Source organism: Thalassophryne amazonica, chromosome 7 (assembly GCF_902500255.1).
Source record: "Thalassophryne amazonica chromosome 7, fThaAma1.1, whole genome shotgun sequence".
NCBI lineage: Eukaryota > Metazoa > Chordata > Actinopteri > Batrachoidiformes > Batrachoididae > Thalassophryne > Thalassophryne amazonica.
In genome coordinates, this window is record NC_047109.1 from 121,232,152 (window position 1) to 121,258,272 (window position 26,121).

Sequence of the window (26,121 nt, forward strand, 5' to 3'; positions counted from 1 at the left end):
ATGTGGTTCCACACGTACCAGCTGGATTTTATTTCTTCCACATAAACGGCACCATGTGGTTCCACACGTACCAGCTGGATTTTATTTCTTCCACATAAGCGGCACCATGTGGTTCCACACGTACCAGCTGGATTTTATTTCTTCCACATAAGCGGCATCATGTGGTTCCACACGTACCAGCTGGATTTTATTTCTTCCACATAAGCGGCACCATGTGGTTCCATACGTACCAGCTTCTTTTATTTCTTCCACATAAGCGGCATCATGTGGTTCCACACGTACCAGCTTGTTTTATTTCTTCCACATAAGAGGCACCATGTGGTTCCACATGTACCAGCTGGTGTTTATTTCTTCCACATAAGCGGCATCATGTGGTTCCACACGTACCAGCTTGTTTTATTTCTTCCACATAAGAGGCACCATGTGGTTCCACATGTACCAGCTGGTGTTTATTTCTTCCACATAAGCGGCATCATGTGGTTCCACACATACCAGCTTGTTTTATTTCTTCCACATAAGAGGCACCATGTGGTTCCACATGTACCAGCTTCTTTTATTTCTTCCACATAAGCGGCATCATGTGGTTCCACACATACCAGCTTGTTTTATTTCTTCCACATAAGCAGCACCATGTGGTTCCACATGTACCAGCTGGATTTTATTTCTTCCATATAAGTGGCACCATGTGGTTCCACATGTACCAGCTGGATTTTATTTCTTCCACATAAGCGGCATCATGTGGTTCCACACGTACCAGCTTCTTTTATTTCTTCCACATAAGAGGCACCATGTGGTTCCACATGTACCAGCTGGATTTTATTTCTTCCACATAAGCGGCATCATGTGGTTCCACACGTACCAGCTTCTTTTATTTGTTCCACATAAGAGGCACCATGTGGTTCCACATGTACCAGCTGGTGTTTATTTCTTCCACATAAGCGGCATCATGTGGTTCCACACGTACCAGCTTGTTTTATTTCTTCCACATAAGAGGCACCATGTGGTTCCACATGTACCAGCTGCTGTTTATTTCTTCCACATAAGCGGCACCATGTGGTTCTACATGTACCAGCTTCTTTTATTTCTTCCACATAAGCGGCATCATGTGGTTCCACACATGCCAGCTGGATTTTATTTCTTCCGCATAAGCGGCATCATGTGGTTCCACATGTGCCAGCTGGATTTTATTTCTTCCGCATAAGCGGCACCATGTGGTTCCACACGTGCCAGCTGGATTTTATTTCTTCCGCATAAGCGGCACCATGTGGTTCCACACGTACCAGCTGGATTTTATTTCTTCCGCATAAGCGGCACCATGTGGTTCCACACGTACCAGCTGGATTTTATTTCTTCCGCATAAGCGGCACCATGTGGTTCCACACGTACCAGCTGGATTTTATTTCTTCCGCATAAGCGGCACCATGTGGTTCCACACGTACCAGCTGGATTTTATTTCTTCCACATAAGCGGCACCATGTGGTTCCACACGTACCAGCTGGATTTTATTTCTTCCACATAAGCGGCACCATGTGGTTCCACACGTACCAGCTGGATGTTATTTCTTCCACATAAGCGGCACCATGTGGTTCCACACGTACCAGCTGGATTTTATTTCTTCCACATAAGCGGCACCATGTGGTTCCACACGTGCCTGCTGGATTTTATTTCTTCCACATAAGCGGCACCATGTGGTTCCACACGTGCCTGCTGGATTTTATTTCTTCCACATAAGCGGCACCATGTGGTTCCACATGTACCAGCTGGATTTTATTTCTTCCATATAAGTGGCACCATATGGTTCCACATGTACCAGCTGGTGTTTATTTCTTCCACATAAATGGCACCATGTGGTTCCACATGTACCAGCTGGATTTTATTTCTTCCGCATAAGCGGCATCATGTGGTTCCACATGTACCAGCTGGATTTTATTTCTTCCGCATAAGCGGCACCATGTGGTTCCACACGTGCCAGCTGGATTTTATTTCTTCCGCATAAGCGGCACCATGTGGTTCCACACGTGCCAGCTGGATTTTATTTCTTCCACATAAGCGGCACCATGTGGTTCCACACGTACCAGCTGGATTTTATTTCTTCCACATAAACGGCACCATGTGGTTCCACACGTACCAGCTGGATTTTATTTCTTCCACATAAGCGGCACCATGTGGTTCCACACGTACCAGCTGGATTTTATTTCTTCCACATAAGCGGCATCATGTGGTTCCACACGTACCAGCTGGATTTTATTTCTTCCACATAAGCGGCACCATGTGGTTCCATACGTACCAGCTTCTTTTATTTCTTCCACATAAGCGGCATCATGTGGTTCCACACGTACCAGCTTGTTTTATTTCTTCCACATAAGAGGCACCATGTGGTTCCACATGTACCAGCTGGTGTTTATTTCTTCCACATAAGCGGCATCATGTGGTTCCACACGTACCAGCTTGTTTTATTTCTTCCACATAAGAGGCACCATGTGGTTCCACATGTACCAGCTGCTGTTTATTTCTTCCACATAAGCGGCACCATGTGGTTCTACATGTACCAGCTTCTTTTATTTCTTCCACATAAGCGGCATCATGTGGTTCCACACATACCAGCTTGTTTTATTTCTTCCACATAAGCAGCACCATGTGGTTCCACATGTACCAGCTGGATTTTATTTCTTCCATATAAGTGGCACCATGTGGTTCCACATGTACCAGCTGGATTTTATTTCTTCCACATAAGCGGCATCATGTGGTTCCACACGTACCAGCTTCTTTTATTTCTTCCACATAAGAGGCACCATGTGGTTCCACATGTACCAGCTGGTGTTTATTTCTTCCACATAAGCGGCATCATGTGGTTCCACACGTACCAGCTTGTTTTATTTCTTCCACATAAGAGGCACCATGTTGTTCCACATGTACCAGCTGCTGTTTATTTCTTCCACATAAGCGGCACCATGTGGTTCTACATGTACCAGCTTCTTTTATTTCTTCCACATAAGCGGCATCATGTGGTTCCACACATACCAGCTTGTTTTATTTCTTCCACATAAGCAGCACCATGTGGTTCCACATGTACCAGCTGGATTTTATTTCTTCCATATAAGTGGCACCATGTGGTTCCACATGTACCAGCTGGTGTTTATTTCTTCCACATAAATGGCACCATGTGGTTCCACATGTACCAGCTGGATTTTATTTCTTCCGCATAAGCGGCATCATGTGGTTCCACATGTGCCAGCTGGATTTTATTTCTTCCGCATAAGCGGCACCATGTGGTTCCACACGTGCCAGCTGGATTTTATTTCTTCCGCATAAGCGGCACCATGTGGTTCCACACGTACCAGCTGGATTTTATTTCTTCCGCATAAGCGGCACCATGTGGTTCCACACGTACCAGCTGGATTTTATTTCTTCCGCATAAGCGGCACCATGTGGTTATACACGTACCAGCTGGATTTTATTTCTTCCGCATAAGCGGCACCATGTGGTTCCACACGTACCAGCTGGATTTTATTTCTTCCACATAAGCGGCACCATGTGGTTCCACACGTACCAGCTGGATTTTATTTCTTCCACATAAGCGGCACCATGTGGTTCCACACGTACCAGCTGGATTTTATTTCTTCCACATAAGCGGCACCATGTGGTTCCACACGTACCAGCTGGATTTTATTTCTTCCACATAAGCGGCACCATGTGGTTCCACACGTGCCTGCTGGATTTTATTTCTTCCACATAAGCGGCACCATGTGGTTCCACACGTGCCTGCTGGATTTTATTTCTTCCACATAAGCGGCACCATGTGGTTCCACACGTACCAGCTGGATTTTATTTCTTCCACATAAGCGGCACCATGTGGTTCCACGATCCATGATCATTAGTGATCGATCTCTGCTCCCTTCCACAGCATGTCTTTTTCCTGGTTCTCTCCCTCAGCCCCAACCAGTCCCAGCAGAAGACTGCCCCTCCCTGAGCCTGGTTCTGCTGGAGGTTTCTTCCTGTTAAAAGGGAGTTTTTCCTTCCCACTGTAGCCAAGTGCTTGCTCACAGGGGGTCGTTTTGACCGTTGGGGTTTTACATCATTATTGTATGGCCTTGCCTTACAATATAAAGCGCCTTGGGGCAACTGTTTGTTGTGATTTGGCGCTATATATAAAAAAAAATTGATTGATTGAAATTGATGTGGTTCCACACGTACCAGCTGGATTTTATTTCTTCCACATAAGCGGCACCTTGTGGTACACCTGGCACTGTTCCTGCTCGATGGACACTGGCGTGCAAACCTGCCTGTCGACGTGATGTTTCCTGTGCAATGTTTCGTGCACTAATTTTGAACTGTTTTGCGCTGTTTTGTTGTTTTTGTCCAAACGCTGTTCATACTTTGCACTGTGTGTGAAGGGGCCAAAAAGCATGCATAGAAATAAAAACATGTGCATTATATCCTGTTTGTAGTTGTGGCCAGCAGAGGTGAATAAGCCTCATTATCATATGGCTGCAACACTACGCACCTGTGATTGGCTGATTTCTGCTCTCATATTTTCCCATATCAGACCAGTTACCACGACAATTGGTCCGGAACACGTATCACATTTGTGACGACGGTGCCGGTGTCGCAGACCAAACGGTCCCCTCTAAACATCGGTCCGCCCTGTCTTCACTGCACTTGTGTCATTTAACACAGCAGCACATCTGAGTCTGATTTTCTGAGTCTGACTCTCTCTCTTCACCCAAAGTGATCAAAGGGTATAATGTGATTATTAGCCATCAGATGACAAAGTAAAATCTCTTAAATCATTCTCAAGTCAGTTTGAAGCAGAAACGAGGAGATAATTGGTGAATCGCTGCTGATGCTTCAAAATGACCAGCGGTGGGCACTGTTCAGCTGATAAATACTGAAGCTAATATTGTTAGTGGATTAGCTTTTCAGATAAGTTTTAAAATCATCAGCGGACCAATCTTCCGATAAATTTAGTTCCAATAACTTTCAGTCCGCTAACATTTTTTTCCTGGTAAAGTGAGTTTAACAGTCAAAAACATTTGTAAACCCTAAAATCAAACATTTTAGTCTCTGCCGTGTGTAGACCAGCGATTTGTGGCAGACTGGCTGTCGCTTGTTGATGACGTCATCATTAAGAGCTGTCATGGTTCTTGGTGGCTTGACCCTGAAAGTTGTAGGGGGCAAATGCAGACTCACAGACACAGGTGTTGGAGTAAGAAAAAATAACTTTTTCTGGTAAGCTGGCAATAGGTTTGGTACACAGGAAATCAGTCAACGTAGTGGAGGTACAGGCAGGTAGCAAGCTGAAGCGGAGTCCAAAAAACAAGCACAGTTCCAAATACACGGCGACAGGAGTTCACAGTGCTGAGGCAGAGGTAAAGTCAAAAACAAGCAGAGTTCAGGGATAAGATGAGGCGGAAGTCGGTACACAGGCAAGGTCAGAAATATTACGAGGCAAAACAGGACAAAGGCGTGAGGCTGGAAAGTGCAACATGCAACAATCTGGCGAGCTACTGTGAGACTGTGAGACAGGTGTGCAGAGAGTGCTGGAAGGAGGCATGACCAGGGAAGACAAAGGTAAGTGCAAGAGAGTGCAGTAAGGCAAAAGCAATGTGCACCGGGGCAAGATAATTAAATGACAGAAAAACCAACGGTGCAAAATGTGACGTGCTTGACTAACCATAATAAACACGAACAAAAGAGGGGGCAAAACTAAAACTAAGGTGGCGAGTCGAGGAGTGAAATACCAGTGATAACTAAAAAGAGAGGGCGTGACACAGGAAGTGAATACACTAAACATGACAAAACAAACTATTGACAGAATAGGAAATAAATGATGAACAAATCAAATCCAGGGACTAGGTAATGCAATGAATGACTAAACCATAAATAAATGATACACAGAATAAAACCAGTAACAGAAGCATTACACAAAGTACAGAAATGAACAGAACCAATAATGATATGAAAAGTAAAACTATAAATCCTCAGTGGAAGCCTAGACCAAATAAGGCGAAAACCCCGACATGAACCCCAGGCTGGGGCAGATCCTGAGAAGAGCAAGACATGAATGGCCGGTCAACGCAAGGAGCATTGTGGGTAGTGTAGTTCAGCTTCACTTTGGATGTTACACTGTTACTGTTCGCTCAACACAAACAAAACTGACTAATTTTAACATTATTTTATTTTATTTCTTTGTGGCTGACGGGATAATTTAATCGCAAAGACTCAGTGGGACAGAGGAGACCTCACAGCACAGCTGCAAGGACTTCTCTTCACTGTTTACACACCGTTTTGGATAATCAGGACACTTTATGTGGAATATTTTCTTCAGAATTGAATAAATCCCACTGAAACTAACAGGTAAGAATTTATATTTACTACGTGTCTTTTACTCGGCCAATCAGTGCACTAATGGACGTATTTTGGTTGTTTAAGCTGCAGGGTTGAAAGTGTGTGAAAAAACAGCAGTTTTTTAGTTCGTAAATGTTGTTGTATTTAATACCGAGATAAACTGTGGCTTCTACAGGGCTGTGAAATGAAAATTGTGAAATCTGAGGAAAATTTGCAGGAGGTCTGGGTGGCACAGCCCCTCAAGAGTTGGGGTTTAGGGCCCCAGAAACCAAGTTAATTTTCTATCTAATGATACATTTTCAGCATCTTCTGGAAGAAAAAAAAATCTCAAAAGAAGTGCATATTTAAATGATCCTGGGAAGACCCAGGACACGCTGGAGAGACTACATCACTCGGCTGGCTTGGGAACGCCTTGGGGTTCCCCCGGAGGAGCTGGGGGAGGTGTGTGTGGATCGGGAGGTCTGGGCGGCTTTGCTTGAGCTGTCGCCCTGCGACCTGACTCTGGATAAAGCGGAAGAAAATGGATGGATGTATTCAACCTTTCATTTGACCTGTCACTGATCATGTAGAAATAACAGAATATGCCGTGGAAGTAGGACCTGGAATGATTTTCCTTTTAATTGTAAACCAAATTATGCGACTGAAAAGACTGTTAAAGCATTTTCAAAACCACAGCTGAAGCTTGGAGAATATTTTAAAAATCAGGGTCAAATATCAATAACACATATATTCTTGTGTAAATTCCTGTAAATCCACTCAAAGCCACAATGTCTTTTTTTCCAATGAAAGAAAGTCTAGATGAGTTTTAAAAAGTCATATAATCTTGTCTGAAATCCTGTTTGAACAGCACAATGTTTATTTTCCAGAGACAAAAAATTGTCACCGTGTTTCTTGAAGACAGAAGATGCCGTTTGCTTTTCCAGTTTCTTTTATCTGCGTTCATGACGAACTTTAAATTCAATGTCGCGCCAATTCCACGGATTCTTGTCTAAATAAAAACTTTTTCAAACCGTCTTTCTCGCCATCCTCCCTGTCTCTCAGGTCACTGTGTGACACAGACATGCCACAAAATTCTTCTTTTAAAAGCTTGATAGCTCTTAAAGTATGCGATGTCCACATGCTACATTTAGCTTAAAGAACATCATGGAGCATCGCCATAGCAACCAATCAGTCCCGCTTTATGACAACTGTTGCAACAGCCATGCATTTTTTTTCTGAGAGAGGCATTTTATCCACGGATTTCCTCGGATCCGAGGACACAGATTTGCATCTGTCCACGGACGCCTAAAACTTGCACAATGTTGTAAAAAACGAACGCTTTGTGACAGGCAGTTTAAGAACTCAGTGATGATCACGATTACAGAATACAACACTAACATCCCCATCCGAGGAATTCCTCAGATCCACAGAGTTTTCACAGCCCTGCTTCCAATACTGTGTTTTACTGCTTTTGAAAGATGATGACAGTGTAATCTGATGTGGCCGCGTCCGAATCAGTGCTAAAAGTTATCGGTTATCTGTAATAAAGATACATTTTTGTTAGCAGTTTATTGGTTTAGCATCATAAAAGATAACTTTTCAGTTATCGGATTAATGGTTATCAAAGCTAACTTTTTTTAGCTGTGCCCACCACTGAAAATGGTGCATGCGCAGTGAAGACAGGGGGCACGGACTTTTAAGGGGGGCTGTTTGGTCTGCGACACCAGAGCTCTGGAGATGAGGCCTGAGACTCTTGCAAAGGCAGAAGTGTAGAAGCGGGTTGATGTTGAGTGATGCCCGTGATGATCAGCTCATAGGCAGGAGCCAGCAGGAACCAAGGCCACGCACGCCACCTCCCTCGTTAAACAAGAAATTTAAAAGCAAAATAAAACAAAATCGAACCAAGAAATTAAGAGCGACGAAGAGGACCATTCTCCAAGTGCATTTTATTACACTGACGAGTTTGGAATTGGAAGAATTAACAGCAAACGAGCTCAAAGCTGCAAAAACAGACACATAATAAATTAATTATTAACCTCACTTGCTCAAGCTGTACATTAAAATATCAGACTGAGGTATTGACGGTATGGACCTTGCTAATGTTCGGTCCATACCGTCAACACCTCAGTCTGATATTTTCCCACAGAGACCTCACACTCGGTTAATAATCTTTCATTCCCTGATAAAAAAAATGTGTTGTCATGACAGATGCTTGGCACTCGGGCTTTAGCCTCGTGGTCACATCCCTGCCTCTCATACCGGTGACTGTGTGTTCAAGCCCAGTAAGGGACACAACACAGGTTACACCTTCAAAATCCTTGAACATCACTACAGCACATCGTTACGCTTAAGTCCATTTTAAATATTTTATCAGTTCATTCCAATGATGTAGGGATGGTGTCTGGTTTCCTCCAAACATGACACCAAAGAGTTCAATCTTTGTCTCATCAGACCAGAGAATTTTGTTTCTTCTGGTCTGAGAGTCCTTCAGGTGCCTTTTGTCAAACTCCAGGTGGGCTGCCATGTGCCTTTTACTAAGGAGTGGCTTCTGTCTGGACACTCTACCATACAGGCCTGATTGGTAGATTGCTGCAGAGATGGTTGTCCTTCTGGAAGGTTCTCGTCTCTCCACAGAGGAATGCTGGAGCTCTGACAGAGTGACCATCAGGTTCTTGGTCACCTCCCTGACTAAGGTCCTTCTCCCCTGATTGCTCAGTTTAGACAGGCGTCCATCTCTAGGAAGAATCCTGGTGGATCTGACCTTCTTCCATTTACAGATGATGGAGGTCACTGTGCTCATTGGGACCTTCAAAGCAGCAGGAATGTTTCTGTACCCTTCCCCACATTTGTGTTTGACAATCCTGTGTCTGAGGTCTACAGATAATTCCTTTGACTTCATGCTTGGTTTGTGTTAACTGTGGGATCTTATATGTAGACAGGTGTGTGTCTTTCCAAATCATGTCCAATCAACTGAATTTACCCCAGGTGGACTCCAGTTAAGTTGTAGAAACATCTCAAGGATGATTAGTGGAAACAGGAGGCACCTCAGCTCAATTTAGAGCTTCATGGCAAAGGCTGTGAAAACTTATGGACACGTGATTTATTAGTTTATTTATTTATTTATTTTATAAATTTGCAAATAACTAAAAACAAAACAAAAAAACTCAGCGTTTTTCCACATTGTCATTATGGGGTGTTGTGTGTAGAATTTTGAGGGAAAAAAAAGAATTTACTCCATTTTGGAATAATGCTGGAACATAAAGTGAAGTGCTGTGAATACTTTCTGGATGCGCTGTATGGCCATGAATATGAAAATGTAGTTGGATGGACGTGAGGTCCACGGACATGCAGGACAACCACGTCTGTGCAGTTTAAGATAAAACAGGAGTGTTCATTTCTAAATCTCTCACCAAACTAAACAGCAGTATAACTCCAAATCCGGACATTTGATCTTCATAACCTCCCTGCTTCCTGTCAGAGACAGAACTGTGAGTCTCTACTGGTGGTTGGCTCTCACTGCGGTATTGTATCACTTCCTGTTCCGGAGCACAGCGGTGTTTTTCTGTATCTGTTAGCTGTTTAATCTGCGCAGTTAGATTGATCTAGTTATCTAGATTACGATTTGTTTCCCAGTGTAATCTTTACGTGCCTTAACTAAAGCACTCCTTCTGCTGAATCACCTCTAAATTATTTACACATTATTCACTTTGTGTGTTTTTAGGAATCCGCTAGCTTAGCATAGCTACTAGCTCTTAGCCGGTTTAGCATGGCGGCATCTCCTGTCTCTCCTGCACTTTTCTGCTCTGGGTGTGAAATGTTTAGTTATTCCTCATAACCATCCCAAAGACATATCGTTCTCTTTGGCTGCTTTCAGTGATGCCGGTATTTGGTTAGACTCTTTCTCTCCGATTGTTCTGTCTGAGTTATCTTCATTAGTTACTTCATCCAAACCATCAACATGTTTATTAGACCCCATTCCTACCAGGCTGCTCAAGGAAGCCCTACCATTATTTAATGCTTCGATCTTAAATATGATCAATCTATCTTTATTAGTTGGCTATGTACCACAGGCTTTTAAGGTGGCAGTAATTAAACCATTACTTAAAAAGCCATCACTTGACCCAGCTATCTTAGCTAATTATAGGCCAATCTCCAACCTTCCTTTTCTCTCAAAAATTCTTGAAAGGGTAGTTGTAAAACAGCTAACTGATCATCTGCAGAGGAATGGTCTATTTGAAGAGTTTCAGTCAGGTTTTAGAATTCATCATAGTACAGAAACAGCATTAGTGAAGGTTGCAAATGATCTTCTTATGGCCTCGGACAGTGGACTCATCTCTGTGCTTGTTCTGTTAGACCTCAGTGCTGCTTTTGATACTGTTGACCATAAAATTTTATTACAGAGATTAGAGCATGCCATAGGTATTAAAGGCACTGCGCTGCGGTGGTTTGATTCATATTTATCTAATAGATTACAATGTGTTCATGTAAATGGGGAATCTTCTTCACAGACTAAGGTTAATTATGGAGTTCCACAAGGTTCTGTGCTAGGACCAATTTTATTCACTTTATACATGCTTCCCTTAGGCAGTATTATTAGACGGTATTGCTTAAATTTTCATTGTTACGCAGATGATACCCAGCTTTATCTATCCATGAAGCCAGAGGACACACACCAATTAGCTAAACTGCAGGATTGTCTTACAGACATAAAGACATGGATGACCTCTAATTTCCTGCTTTTAAACTCAGATAAAACTGAAGTTATTGTACTTGGCCCCACAAATCTTAGAAACATGGTGTCTAACCAGATCCTTACTCTGGATGGCATTACCCTGACCTCTAGTAATACTGTGAGAAATCTTGGAGTCATTTTTGATCAGGATATGTCATTCAAAGCGCATATTAAACAAATATGTAGGACTGCTTTTTTGCATTTACACAATATCTCTAAAATCAGAAAGGTCTTGTCTCAGAGTGATGCTGAAAAACTAATTCATGCATTTATTTCCTCTAGGCTGGACTATTGTAATTCATTATTATCAGGTTGTCCTAAAAGTTCCCTGAAAAGCCTTCAGTTAATTCAAAATGCTGCAGCTAGAGTACTGACGGGGACTAGAAGGAGAGAGCATATCTCACCCATATTGGCTTCTCTTCATTGGCTTCCTGTTAATTCTAGAATAGAATTTAAAATTCTTCTTCTTACTTATAAGGTTTTGAATAATCAGGTCCCATCTTATCTTAGGGACCTCATAGTACCATATCACCCCAATAGAGCGCTTCGCTCTCAGACTGCAGGCTTACTTGTAGTTCCTAGGGTTTGTAAGAGTAGAATGGGAGGCAGAGCCTTCAGCTTTCAGGCTCCTCTCCTGTGGAACCAGCTCCCAATTCAGATCAGGGAGACAGATACCCTCTCTACTTTTAAGATTAGGCTTAAAACTTTCCTTTTCGCTAAGGCTTATAGTTAGGGCTGGATCAGGTGACCCTGGACTATCCCTTGGTTATGCTGCTTTAGACGTAGACTGTGGGGGGGTTCCCATGATGCACTGTTTCTTTCTCTTTTTGCTCTGTATGCATCACTCTGCATTTAATCATTAGTGATCGATCTCTGCTCCCCTCCACAGCATGTCTTTTTCCTGGTTCTCTCCCTCAGCCCCAACCAGTCCCAGCAGAAGACTGCCCCTCCCTGAGCCTGGTTCTGCTGGAGGTTTCTTCCTGTTAAAAGGGAGTTTTTCCTTCCCACTGTCACCAAGCGCTTGCTAACAGGGGGTCGTTTTGACCGTTGGGGTTTTTCTGTAATTATTGTATGGTCTTGCCTTACAATATAAGGCGCCTTGGGGCGACTGTTTGTTGTGATTTGGCGCTATATAAATAAAATTGATTTGAATTGATTTGATTTGAGTGTGGACATGGAGCCGCACCTGGTGAGCTGCTAGCTGGAGCGCTCGCTGTGTCAGGCTATGCGGCCCGTCCATGGCGGCGCCGTCGTCCCGTGGGCCCCAGCTGCAAACATAGATGTCGATGTATTGGATGTTGAAGGTCAGAGCCGTGGCTTCCATGGCGTCAGTAACCGTGGCACCCAACAAGCGGACACCTGGACAGGTTAGAGAGGTCATGGGGTCAGAGGTCAGAAGGAGCTTCCAGAGAAATGACACAACCATCCTTCAAAAATCAACTTTAATGTTCTGAAGTCACAGTACGCTTCCTGCTGGAAAATCAGGTGCAAGGGATTAGCTGTCTCACAGAATCATTTCAGAGCAAAGTCAGAAGTCAAAAGTCAAACGTCCCTCATTTCAATGCAGCAGCACCCTGAAGCTGAAGATGAAGCTGTGGATTTTATTCTTTGTCCTGTTTATGTTCCAAACACATGCAACAAGGTGAAGTTCAGACCAACGGGAAAAAGACGACACATGCAAGAGGCTAAACGCTGTGGAGACATTTCTCACCGTAACACTGAGATTTTATTTCAAAATAGGCCGACGCGAGTGTTCGATTCCCAAACCGCTCAGCAACACGAAAAAAAAAAAACCTTTAAAAACGAGTCCGAACGGGCGAGTGGCACGCAAATACAAAACACAGAAACACAAACACAACACACAGACACACAACACACAAACACAACACACAGACACACAACACACAAATACAACACACAGACACACAAACACAACACACAGACACACAACACACAAACACAACACACAGACACACAACACACAAACACAACACACAGACACACAACACACAAATACAACACACAGACACACAAACACAACACACAGACACACAACACACAAACACAACACACAGACACACAAACACACAAATACAACACACAGACACACAACCACAACACACAGACACACAACACACAAACACAACACACAGACACACAACACACAAATACAACACACAGACACACAAACACAACACACAGACACACAACACACAAACACAACACACAGACACACAAACACACAAATACAACACACAGACACACAACACACAAATACAACACACAGACACACAAACACAACACACAGACACACAACACACAAACAACGCACAGACACACAAACACAACACACAGACACACAACACACAGACACACAACACACAAACACAACACACAGACACACAACACACAACACACAGACACACAACACACAGACACACAACACACAAACACAACGCACAGACACACAACACACAACACACAGACACACAACACACAGACACACAACACACAACACACAGACACACAACACACAAACATAACACACAGACACACAACACACAAATACAACACACAGACACACAAACACAACACACAGACACACAGACACACAAACACAACACACAGACACACAAACAACGCACAGACACACAACACACAAATACAACGCACAGACACAGAAATACAACACAGACACACAAACACAACACACAAATAACACACAGACACACAACACACAGAAACACAAACACAACACACAGACACACAACACACAAATACAACACACAGACACACAAACACAACACACAGACACACAACACACAAACACAACGCACAGACACACAAACACAACACACAGACACACAACACACAAACACAACACACAGACACACAACACACAAATACAACACACAGACACACAAACACAACACACAGACACACAACACACAAACACAACACACAGACACACAACACACACAAACACAACACACAGACACACAAACACAACGCACAGACACACAACACACAAATACAACGCACAGACACACAAATACAACACAGACACACAAACACAACACACAAATAACACACAGACACACAACACACAGAAACACAACACACAAATAACACACAGACACACAGACACACAACACACAGACACACAACACACAAACACAACACACAGACACACAAACACAACACACAGACACACAAACACAACGCACAGACACACAACACACAAATACAACGCACAGACACACAAATACAACACAGACACACAAACACAACACACAAATAACACACAGACACACAACACACAGAAACACAAACACAACACACAAATACAACGCACAGACACACAAATACAACACAGACACACAAACACAACACACAAATAACACACAGACACACAACACACAGAAACAAACACAACACACAGACACACAACACACAAATACAACACACAGACACACAAACACAACACACAAACACAACACACAGACACACAAACACAACACACACAAACACAACACACAAATAACACACAGACACACAACACACAGAAACAAACACAACACACAGACACACAACACACAAATACAACACACAGACACACAAACACAACACACAAACACAACACACAGACACACAAACACAACACACAGACACACAAACACAACGCACAGACACACAACACACAAATACAACGCACAGACACACAACACACAAATACAACGCACAGACACACAAATACAACACAGACACACAAACACAACACACAAATAACACACAGACACACAACACACAGAAACACAAACACAACACACAAATACAACGCACAGACACACAAATACAACACAGACACACAAACACAACACACAAATAACACACAGACACACAACACACAGAAACACAAACACAACACACAAATACAACACACAGACACACAAACACAACACACAACACACAGACACACAAACACAACACACAGACACACAACACACAGACACACAAACACAACACACAGACACACAACACACAAATACAACACACAGACACACAACACACAAATACAACACACAGACACACAAATACAACACACAGACACACAACACACAAATACAACGCACAGACACACAACACAACAACAGACACACAACACAACACACAGACACACAAACACAACACACAGACACACAACACACACAAACACAACACACAGACACACAAACACAACACACAGACACACAACACACACAAACACAACACACAGACACACAACACACACAAACACAACACACAGACACACAACACACAAATACAACACACAGACACACAAACACAAAACACAGACACACAACACACAAATACAACACACAGACACACAAACACAACACACAGACACACAACACACAAATAACACACAGACACACAGACACAGAAACACAAACACAACACACAGACACACAACACACAAATACAACACACAGACACACAAACACAACACAAAGACACACAACACACAAATACAACACACAGACACACAACACACAGACACACAACACACAAACACAACACACAGACACACAACACACAGACACACAAACACAACACACAGACACACAACACACAAATACAACACACAGACACACAAATACAACACACAGACACACAACACACAAATACAACACACAGACACACAAACACAACACACAGACACACAACACACAAACAACACACAGACACACAACACACAAACAACACACAGACACACAAACACAACACACAGATACACAAACACAACACACAGACACACATTACACAAACACAACACACAGACACACAACACACAAATACAACACACAGACACACAAACCCAACACACAGACACACAACACACAAACACAACACACAGACACACAAATACAACACACAGACACAACACACAAACAGCAACAACACACAGACACACAACACACAAATACAACACACAGACACACAAATACAACACACAGACACACAACACACAAATACAACACACAGACACACAAACACAACACACAGACACACAACACACAAACACAACACACAGACACTCCAACACACAAACACAACACACAGACACACAACACACAAACACAACACAGACACACAAACACAGGCACACAAACACAACATAGACACACAAACAACGCACAGACAAACAAATACAACACAGACACATCACACAGACACACAGACACAATATCAACGTGTACAAAACACAAACACAACACAGACACACAAACACAGGCACACAAACACAACACAGACACACAAACACAATATCAACATGGACAAAACAAAAACACAACACACAAACACAACATAGACAGACAAATACAACACAAACACACAAACACAATATCAACGTGTACAAAACACACAACACAGGCACACAAACACAATATCAATGTGTACAATGCACAAACACAACAGACACACAAACACAATATCAACGTGTACAAAACACAAGCACATCGCACAAACACAACACAGAAACACAAACACAGACACACAAACACAACACACAAACACAAAACACAGGCACACAAACACAACAAACAAACACAACACACAAACACACAAATACAACACACAAATGCAACACAGATACACAAACACAACACACAGACACAAAGGCAACAAACAGACACAACACACAGACACACAAAGGCAACACACAGACACACAAATACGACACACAAACACAACACACAGACACACAAATACAACACACAGACACACAGACACAATTTCAACGTGTACAAAACACAACACAGACACACAAACACAGGCACTCAAATACAACACAGACACTCAAACACAATATCCATGTGTACAAAATACAAACACACAACACAGACAAACACAATATCAATGTGTACAAAATACAAACACACAACACAGACAAACACAATATCCATGTGTACAAAATACAAACACACAACACAGACAAACACAATATCCATGTGTACAAAATACAAACACACAACACAGACACTCAAACACAATATCAACATGTACAAAACACAAACACACAACAGACACACAAACACAATATCAACATGGACAAAACAAAAACACAACATAGACAGACAAACACAACACAGACACACAAACACAATATCAACGTGTACAAAACACAAGCACATCACACAAACACAACACAGACACAACAACACATCACACAAACAACGCAGACACACAAACACAGACACACAAACACAATATCAACGTGTACAAAACCCAAACACAACACACAAATACACACACAACACACAAACATAACAATCACAACACACAAACACAACACAGGCACGCAAACACAACGCACAAACACAACCACAAACACAACACGGACATGCAAACACAACAAAGACACACAAACACAGACACACAAAAACAATATCAATGTATACAAAACCCAAACACAACACACAAACACAACACAGACACACAAACATAACACAGACACATAACACACACAAACATAACACAAACACAACACACAAACACAGACACACAAACACAATATCAACGTGTACAATACCCAAACACAACACACAAACACAACACAGTCACAGTGAAACAGGAAATGTCAAATGTCAAACACTTCTGGGCATGGGTGGTGCAACACACAGACACACAAACGCAACAGAAAAGACACACAAACGCAACACACAGACACACAAACAACACACAGACACAGCACACAGATACACAAACACAACACAGAGCTACACAAACAACACACAGACACAACACACAGACACACAAACACAACACACAGACACAGCACACAGACACACAAATGCAACACACAGACACTCAAACACAACACAGAGACACACAAACACAACACACAGACACACAAGCACAACACACAGACACTCAAACGCAACACAGAGACACACAAACACAACACACAGACACACAAGCACAAGACAGAGACACAACACACAGACACACAAACACAACACACAGGGTGGAGCTAGAGCGGAGGCTGGGTTTCCACTGAAGTCCTCTGAAATCTGATTGGACACAGATGACTGACATGTCACAGCACCACACGTCTGGTTGAAAGAGCTGCATTTTGAAATCAGTGAGTCACATCGACTGCTAGGTTCATCCTGTCCAGTAGTTGGTGCTGTGTACCACAAAAAGTTCTAATCCACCTTAGTAGAAGAAGAAAAACGTTTGCCTCAGATTTGAACTGAACACGTTCTTTGAACTATGGACTTCTAATCACACCAAACTTATATTGGTGAGTAAACACCCATATTTTATGCCAGAAATGAGGTCCTGGTTGTTAAAAGCAGCATTTCTCCTTTAATTCGAGTTGTCTTATACACACATGTTTAAGCTAACAGACAGCAGCTGGTTCATGCTCTGTTGGCTTATTAGTGCAGCAGATAACTGAAACAATCCTTCAAATGGTGATACAAGCATCAAATTCAGCACAAATACAGCTGGAGCAAAATTAATGGAGCAACTTTAACTTTTGACCCCTGTACAAACTGAAACTGACCTTTGTCACCATTCTTGCTGCTTTTACCTCATAACTCCATAACATACAGTCACAGATTGACCAAACTATACCTTTTTGGAATCTTTATGATCAGGCAAATAATGTGTTGTTGTTTTCTATATGATTGGAGCATCTTTTTATTTTGACCCCTGTGTAATTCTTCAGTTGACCACTACCTGGCTGACTATTGAAAATTCAAGTGACCAATCAGTTTTTAAAGAGTTAATGTCTATGGATTATTTGTGCTGAATTTGATGTTTGTATCACCATTTGCAGGATTCCACTCTAAATATTATCTTATCTGCTGCACTATATATGAGATGTAAGATGCTGCTCCTCACTGTTTCTCAGTTGCCCTCAAAAGTATTGTAAAACTTGGTATTTCACACATTTTAATTTGTTTATTCTATTCCAAATACATTTTTTTTCTAAAATTGTCTTCCTTAACTCAAACTGAAAGCAAATCTCTACAACTTGATATAAATGAATTAAAAATCTAAAATCCAGCTTCCTGATGAAGTGGTGTAGAGGAGGATTTTCTTCAAAAGAAGACCTGAAAGTTCAGCTACAATTTGACAGAAAGTACATTTGAGATGAAAGACTAGATTTGATGTTTTGGTCAAAGAAACTTGTATTTCTTCATAAATAATGTAAATAAAGTCCAAGACATATTCAGTGACTTGGAAATGTTCATGTTTTCATCCCCTGACTTGTCTGAAGAAAACTGGCAATAAAACTGATTATTATTTACAGGTTTTATCAAGCTTTAGAGATTTGCTTAGGCAGTATTATTAGACGGTATTGCTTAAATTTTCATTGTTACGCAGATGATACCCAGCTTTATCTATCCATGAAGCCAGAGGACACACACCAATTAGCTAAACTGCAGGATTGTCTTACAGACATAAAGACATGGATGACCTCTAATTTCCTGCTTTTAAACTCAGATAAAACTGAAGTTATTGTACTTGGCCCCACAAATCTTAGAAACATGGTGTCTAACCAGATCCTTACTCTGGATGGCATTACCCTGACCTCTAGTAATACTGTGAGAAATCTTGGAGTCATTTTTGATCAGGATATGTCATTCAAAGCGCATATTAAACAAATATGTAGGACTGCTTTTTTGCATTTACGCAATATCTCTAAAATCAGAAAGGTCTGGTCTCAGAGTGATGCTGAAAAACTAATTCATGCATTTATTTCCTCTAGGCTGGACTATTGTAATTCATTATTATCAGGTTGTCCTAAACGTTCCCTAAAAAGCCTTCAGTTAATTCAAAATGCTGCAGCTAGAGTACTGACGGGGACTAGAAGGAGAGAGCATATCTCACCCATATTGGCCTCTCTTCATTGGCTTCCTGTTAATTCTAGAATAGAATTTAAAATTCTTCTTCTTACTTATAAGGTTTTGAATAATCAGGTCCCATCTTATCTTAGGGACCTCGTAGTACCATATCACCCCAATAGAGCGCTTCGCTCTCAGACTGCAGGCTTACTTGTAGTTCCTAGGGTTTGTAAGAGTAGAATGGGAGGCAGAGCCTTCAGCTTTCAGGCTCCTCTCCTGTGGAACCAGCTCCCAATTCAGATCAGGGAGACAGACACCCTCTCTACTTTTAAGATTAGGCTTAAAACTTTCCTTTTTGCTAAAGCTTATAGTTAGGGCTGGATCAGGTGACCCTGAACCATCCCTTAGTTATGCTGCTATAGACTTAGACTGCTGGGGGGTTCCCATGATGCACTGAGTGTTTCTTTCTCTTTTTGCTCTGTATGCACCACTCTGCATTTAATCATTAGTGATCGATCTCTGCTCCCCTCCACAGCATGTCTTTTTCCTGGTTCTCTCCCTCAGCCCCAACCAGTCCCAGCAGAAGACTGCCCCTCCCTGAGCCTGGTTCTGCTGGAGGTTTCTTCCTGTTAAAATGGAGTTTTTCCTTCCCACTGTAGCCAAGTGCTTGCTCACAGGGGGTCGTTTTGACCGTTGGGGTTTTACATAATTATTGTATGGCCTTGCCTTACAATATAAAGCGCCTTGGGGCAACTGTTTGTTGTGATTTGGCGCTATATAAAAAAATTGATTGATTGATTGATTGATTGATTGCTTTCAGTTTGAGTTTGAGGAAGATAATTTTAGAAATTTTTATTCTTTTTTTTTTTTTTGTATTTCTTGTATTTAAAATGTCATAAATTAAAATGTGTGAAATTCCAAGTGTTCCAATACTTTTGGAGGACACAGTATCCTAACCTTATGATGAGTCAAAATGAGTGTGATATTATTACTGTTTTGTTTAAGAAGGTTTAATTTTCACTGTTGCTGCACTTTGTGTCATTTTGTCAATCATCTTGAGCCACTTAGGTACCTGGTCTTGAGAACCAGGGATGGCAGGTTGAAAATCTTTTCTATCCCATGGGAACTCTCCCTACCCACCTAAGTGGCTCAAGAATATGGACAGTATGTATATAAGTGACATTTACATGACAATATTGAGATATCAGTCAATCAATCAATCAATCAATCAACATTTATTTATAAAGCGCTGGTGTCCAAAGTGCTTAACATTAAAAACACAAATTCACAAAAATAAAACAACATATAGAATAAAATTTTAAAACAACACATAAAAAGAACATAAAAATAACAGAACATGTCACCTCCCCACTAAGTCTTAAAAGCCAGTTTAAATAAATAAGTCTTTAACTTAGATTTAAAAAGTACTAGGTCAGGAATAGTACGTAACTCAAGAGGTAGTTCATTCCACAGTCTGGGGCCGGCTACCGCCAAAGCATGATCACCCCAGCGTTTATATCTTGACCTTGGAACGTCTAAGTAAAGCTGGCCAGACGCCCTTAATGTCCTACTGTAGGTACACAAAGTTAAAATTTCAGACAAGTAGGGAGGTGCAAGGCCATAAATAGCTTTAAAAACAAACATTAAAATTTTAAAATCAATTCTAAAACGAACTGGAAGCCAGTGGAGTGAGTACAGGACGGGCGTAATATGCTCTAAAAGTGTTTGTTAAAAGACGAGCAGCAGCTTTCTGCACCAACTGGAGACGTGCAAGAGACGACTGATTAATGCCTGAATAAAGTGCATTACAATAATCAAGTCTGGAGCTGATGAAAGTATGAATGGCGTCTCAAGATCACGTCTACTGAGAAAGTGCTTTATTTTAGCCAAAAGGCGAAGTTGGAAAAAACTAGCTTTGACAACAGAATTTATCTGTTGATCGAACCTCAAACAGCTGTCAAATATCACAAACAAATTCTTGACAGTTGGTTTTACATAATTAGCCAAAGCACCAAAATTTGGTGTTACCACATTTGGTATGCCAGTGCGCTCAAACACCATGATCTCAGTTTTACCATCATTCAGGTAAAGAACGTTTTGGGACAGCCACTGCTTTACATCACGAATACAATTAAATAATGATGACAAAGCATCAGAGAGATATGATAATTTGTCCATATTGCACAGCAGCTACTGTCAACTAGCTGAAAACTTTGAATATTAATTTACATCTACATTAAAAAATGCTTAAAGTGGCAGGAGGTTAAGAGAGCTGTAATGAGGGGGATAGCTGAAAAGCAAAAAAGAAAAATGCTTAAAAAGGCGGGGGGTCTGAAAGGTCAGAAGCTGAAAGGTTTCAGTCTTGCTAATGCTCCCAAGAACCATTTTACTGAAAAAAAGTCTGAAGGACCTAAATGACATGGTGAGATGCTGACGAGCTTAGCTCGTTCATGTCCGCGACATATGCGTATTATTTTTTATTCTGTACCTGTGAAACACTTTGTGCAGCTTTGCTTGTTGTAAATATGCGATATAAATAAACTTGACTTTAGTTTTTTACTTTTCTTTTATAGAATATCAGCCAACAAAGATTCTGAATGAATAAACTCATGTATTTTTGTGCAGCAGTTTCTCTGTTTAATGTTCATTTTCAGTTTGTGCAGCAGCAGCTCATCCTTTCAGACCTCACGTGACCCCTTTGGTTCAACTTATTGTCATGAAAAATTCACTGTTTTGAAAATAATTTTATTAAGTGACTCTGCTGCCGTTGTGAAAAAGAATAAAATGTTCACTAGCTCAGCAGAGCAGGTTAAAGCTTCATATCCGCCAACCGAAGTGAAGCCGTGTTGTTGTTTTGCTATGTTCTTAAAAGGATTTGTCAGTTCTCACAAGCGTTTTTGAAAACAGCTCATGTTCTAATCCCATTGCAGTTCACCCACAATGCATTGCCTGCCGCGGTCTGGATAAGACTGTGGGCTCACCTCCGATCCTGGCATTGAAGGCGATGCCCACACCACAGTAGGAGTTGTTGGCCTCCATGGCAACTTCCCCTGCACACCGCGTTCCGTGGCTGAAACAGTTAACCACATACTGAGAGACAAAATGCAGGGATGTGATTTCCTGTGATCTGTGTGTGTTTTGAACTCAGCATATCCCAGAATCAATGTGGACACTGAAACTTTGGTGAAGACAAGCAACGAAAAACATGAACATTAGAGTCAGATGTCCAGCAAAACTGTTTTGCTGCTGAAAAACTGCTCATGCACTGAAAACACCGGCAGTAACCACACAGGTGACAACGTGAAGGAGAACTGTAATTAAACATGAAAGATTGTAATTTGGCAGAAGACTGTTTTGCTGCATTTAAAGGTGTCATTGACTCTGTAATTGTGAATTTTGTACCCTTCAAAGAATCTCGTGAGGTGCAGAATATACCTTGGCTCTCTGAACCTTGAAAGAGGTTGAGTGTTGTGTGGGCCGCTGAAGAGGAGGTACTGCTGGCCCACCACCACCAGAGGGCGCCCTGCCTGGAGTGCGGGCTCCAGGCACCAGAGGGCGCTACCGCATCATGGGAGTAATCTGGGTGACAGCTGTCACCCATCACCAAACACAGCTGTTTCTACTCAGCACCGAGGTATATCAGGAGGACGGCGTCTCCACCTCAGTGCCGAGATATCGCCTAAGACCAAGGTAACATTCTCTGCAGCATATTCTGTGATTGACAAACTTGTTAAACCTTTCAGGACTGGTGACTACTGAGACCCTCCTTCTTTGGATAAGTACTCACCTTCCTGCTGAACTTTGCCAAGAGGTGGAGGCGGCTTCTCCCCTCTCTGTACTGGGTGCGTTCATCCACTCCTGTGTGTTCTTGCTCTCTCCTGCCAGCAGTACCGGATCCGACGAGCGGAGGCAGTGGCCACCTGGGAATTCGGGACTTGGCGGTTCCAGTATTTCCAGGGTTCGGTGGCAGAGGAGATCTGGGTGGTTCCGGTTCGACTGAGACGGACGTCTCCTATCTTCGAGCCTGCCCACACGACACCAGCGGATTCGACCCTAAACATTGTGTTTGTTATACTACTCGTGCTTGTTTCAGTAGTAAATCTTGTTTTTTACTTCCTCCATTGGCCATTCATTGCGCCCCCTGTTGTGGGTCCGTGTTCCTACACTTTCACAACAGGATATCTCGGCCAGCGTCATGGATCCCGAGGGGCGTCAACCGGCTGTTGAACGGCCAATGGAAGACCAAGGCGCGGCGGAGGCTTCGGGAGGGGTAATCGGTGAGTTGCAGCGGATCCTCACCGCCTTCACCTCTCGGATCGATTTAATGACCGAGCAGTACGTTCTCCTAAACCGCAGGGTGGAGGCTCTCGCCGCACAAGTGGAGGCGCGCCCTTCGGGCGCCGCTGCGGCTCTCCCTCCCGAGGACCCTGCGCGCGAAAGTGACGTTCCACTGGTCATTCAACGGTCCCTTCCTCCGTCCCCAGAAGCATACATAAGCCCTCCAGAGCCGTACGGAGGCTGTGTGGAGATGTGCGCGGACTTTCTTATGCAGTGTTCGCTCGTCTTCGCACAGCGTCCCGTGATGTACGCGACTGATGCTAGCAAAGTAGCTTATGTAATAAATCTGCTTCGCGGGGAGGCACGCGCTTGGGCTACAGCGCTTTGGGAGCAGCACTCGCGGCTCCTTCATACATACGATGGGTTTGTACGGGAGCTCAGAACAGTGTTCGACCATCCCAACAGAGGAGAGTCCGCTTCAACCGCACTACTGTCAATAAGACAGGGGCGTCGGAGCGCAGCTGCCTATGCAGTCGCCTTCCGCATCGCGGCGGCGAGATCCGGCTGGAATAGCACTGCCCTCCGCGCTGCCTTTGTAAACGGACTGTCACTGGTCCTAAAAGAGCACCTGGTGGCTAAGGACGAACCGCGGGATTTAGATGGGCTCATCGATCTAGTCATACGACTCGACAACCGGTTAGAAGAACGCCGCCGGGAACGAGGCGAAGGGCGTGGCCAGGCACGCGTCGTCCCTCTCCCTTCCGGGTCCGATCGAGCTCCGCCCTCCCCACGCTCCTCTGTTCCTGCGCTCCGTGGGGTCACAGCTCCCCCTACTGACGAAGCTAGGGACACGAGTAGGGCAACATTTAGGGCACCAGATGCACAGAGGAGATGGACCCACGGAGCGTGTCTTGTTTGTGGTTCAATAGAGCACCATGTGAGAGACTGCCCCGAGCGGTCAAACGCCAAACGCCCGCCCCTAGAGACTGGGCCAGGGGTGGGTCAAAACATTCACGTGGGACACACCCACATTACTACACGACTCCCAGTCACGATCCTGTTTGAGGATTCAACCCTGAAGGCCCCAGCACTGGTGGACACGGGCTCTGAGGGGAATCTGCTTGACAGTAGATGGGCCAGGGAGATAGGGCTCCCTCTGGTGGCTCTTACCTCGCCTGTGCAGGTTCGGGCGCTAGATGGCTCCCTACTCCCACCAATCACGCATAAGACACCCCCAGTAACTCTGGTGGTGTCAGGTAACCACCGGGAGGTGATCGAGTTCTTTGTGACTCAGGCCACCTCCCGTGTGGTTTTGGGTTTTCCCTGGATGCTAAAGCACAATCCCCGGATCGATTGGCCGTCCGGGGTAGTGGTTCAGTGGAGCGAAACCTGCCATCGGGAGTGTCTAGGTTCCTCAGTTCCTCCCGGCTCCCAAGCTAAGGAGGAGGTCCGAGTCCCGCCCAATCTGAAGGCGGTGCCGGCGGAGTACCATGACCTCGCTGACGTGTTCAGCAAGGATCTGGCTCTCACGCTTCCTCCCCACCGCCCGTATGATTGTGCCATTGATTTGGTTCCAGGCAGTGAGTTCCCGTCCAGTAGGCTGTACAACCTCTCACGGCCGGAACGCGAATCAATGGAGACCTACATCCGGGACTCATTAGCTGCCGGATTGATCCGGAATTCCACCTCACCGATGGGCGCAGGTTTCTTTTTTGTGGGTAAAAAAGATGGCGGGCTTCGTCCATGCATTGATTACAGGGGGTTGAACGAGATCACGGTTCGCAACCGATACCCGTTGCCCTTGTTGGATTCAGTGTTCACTCCCTTGCATGGAGCCAAAATCTTCACCAAGCTGGATCTTAGAAATGCGTATCATTTGGTTCGGATTCGGAAGGGAGACGAAATGGAAGACGGCATTTAACA

The 26,121-nt window shown here is 43.3% G+C and overlaps 1 protein-coding gene across 1 annotated transcript in view; it reads right to left on the reverse strand.

The window, feature by feature from the left end:
• LOC117513527 (proprotein convertase subtilisin/kexin type 4-like) overlaps positions 1-26,121 on the reverse strand; it is a 420,105-nt gene that overhangs the window by 375,284 nt on the left and 18,700 nt on the right. The window contains exons 3-4 of the mRNA XM_034173695.1: positions 22,902-22,990; positions 12,246-12,418 (exon numbers count right to left, since the gene is read on the reverse strand). Coding sequence (XP_034029586.1) covers positions 12,246-12,418; positions 22,902-22,990 — 262 coding nt within the window. The remainder of the gene's footprint in view (positions 1-12,245; positions 12,419-22,901; positions 22,991-26,121) is intronic.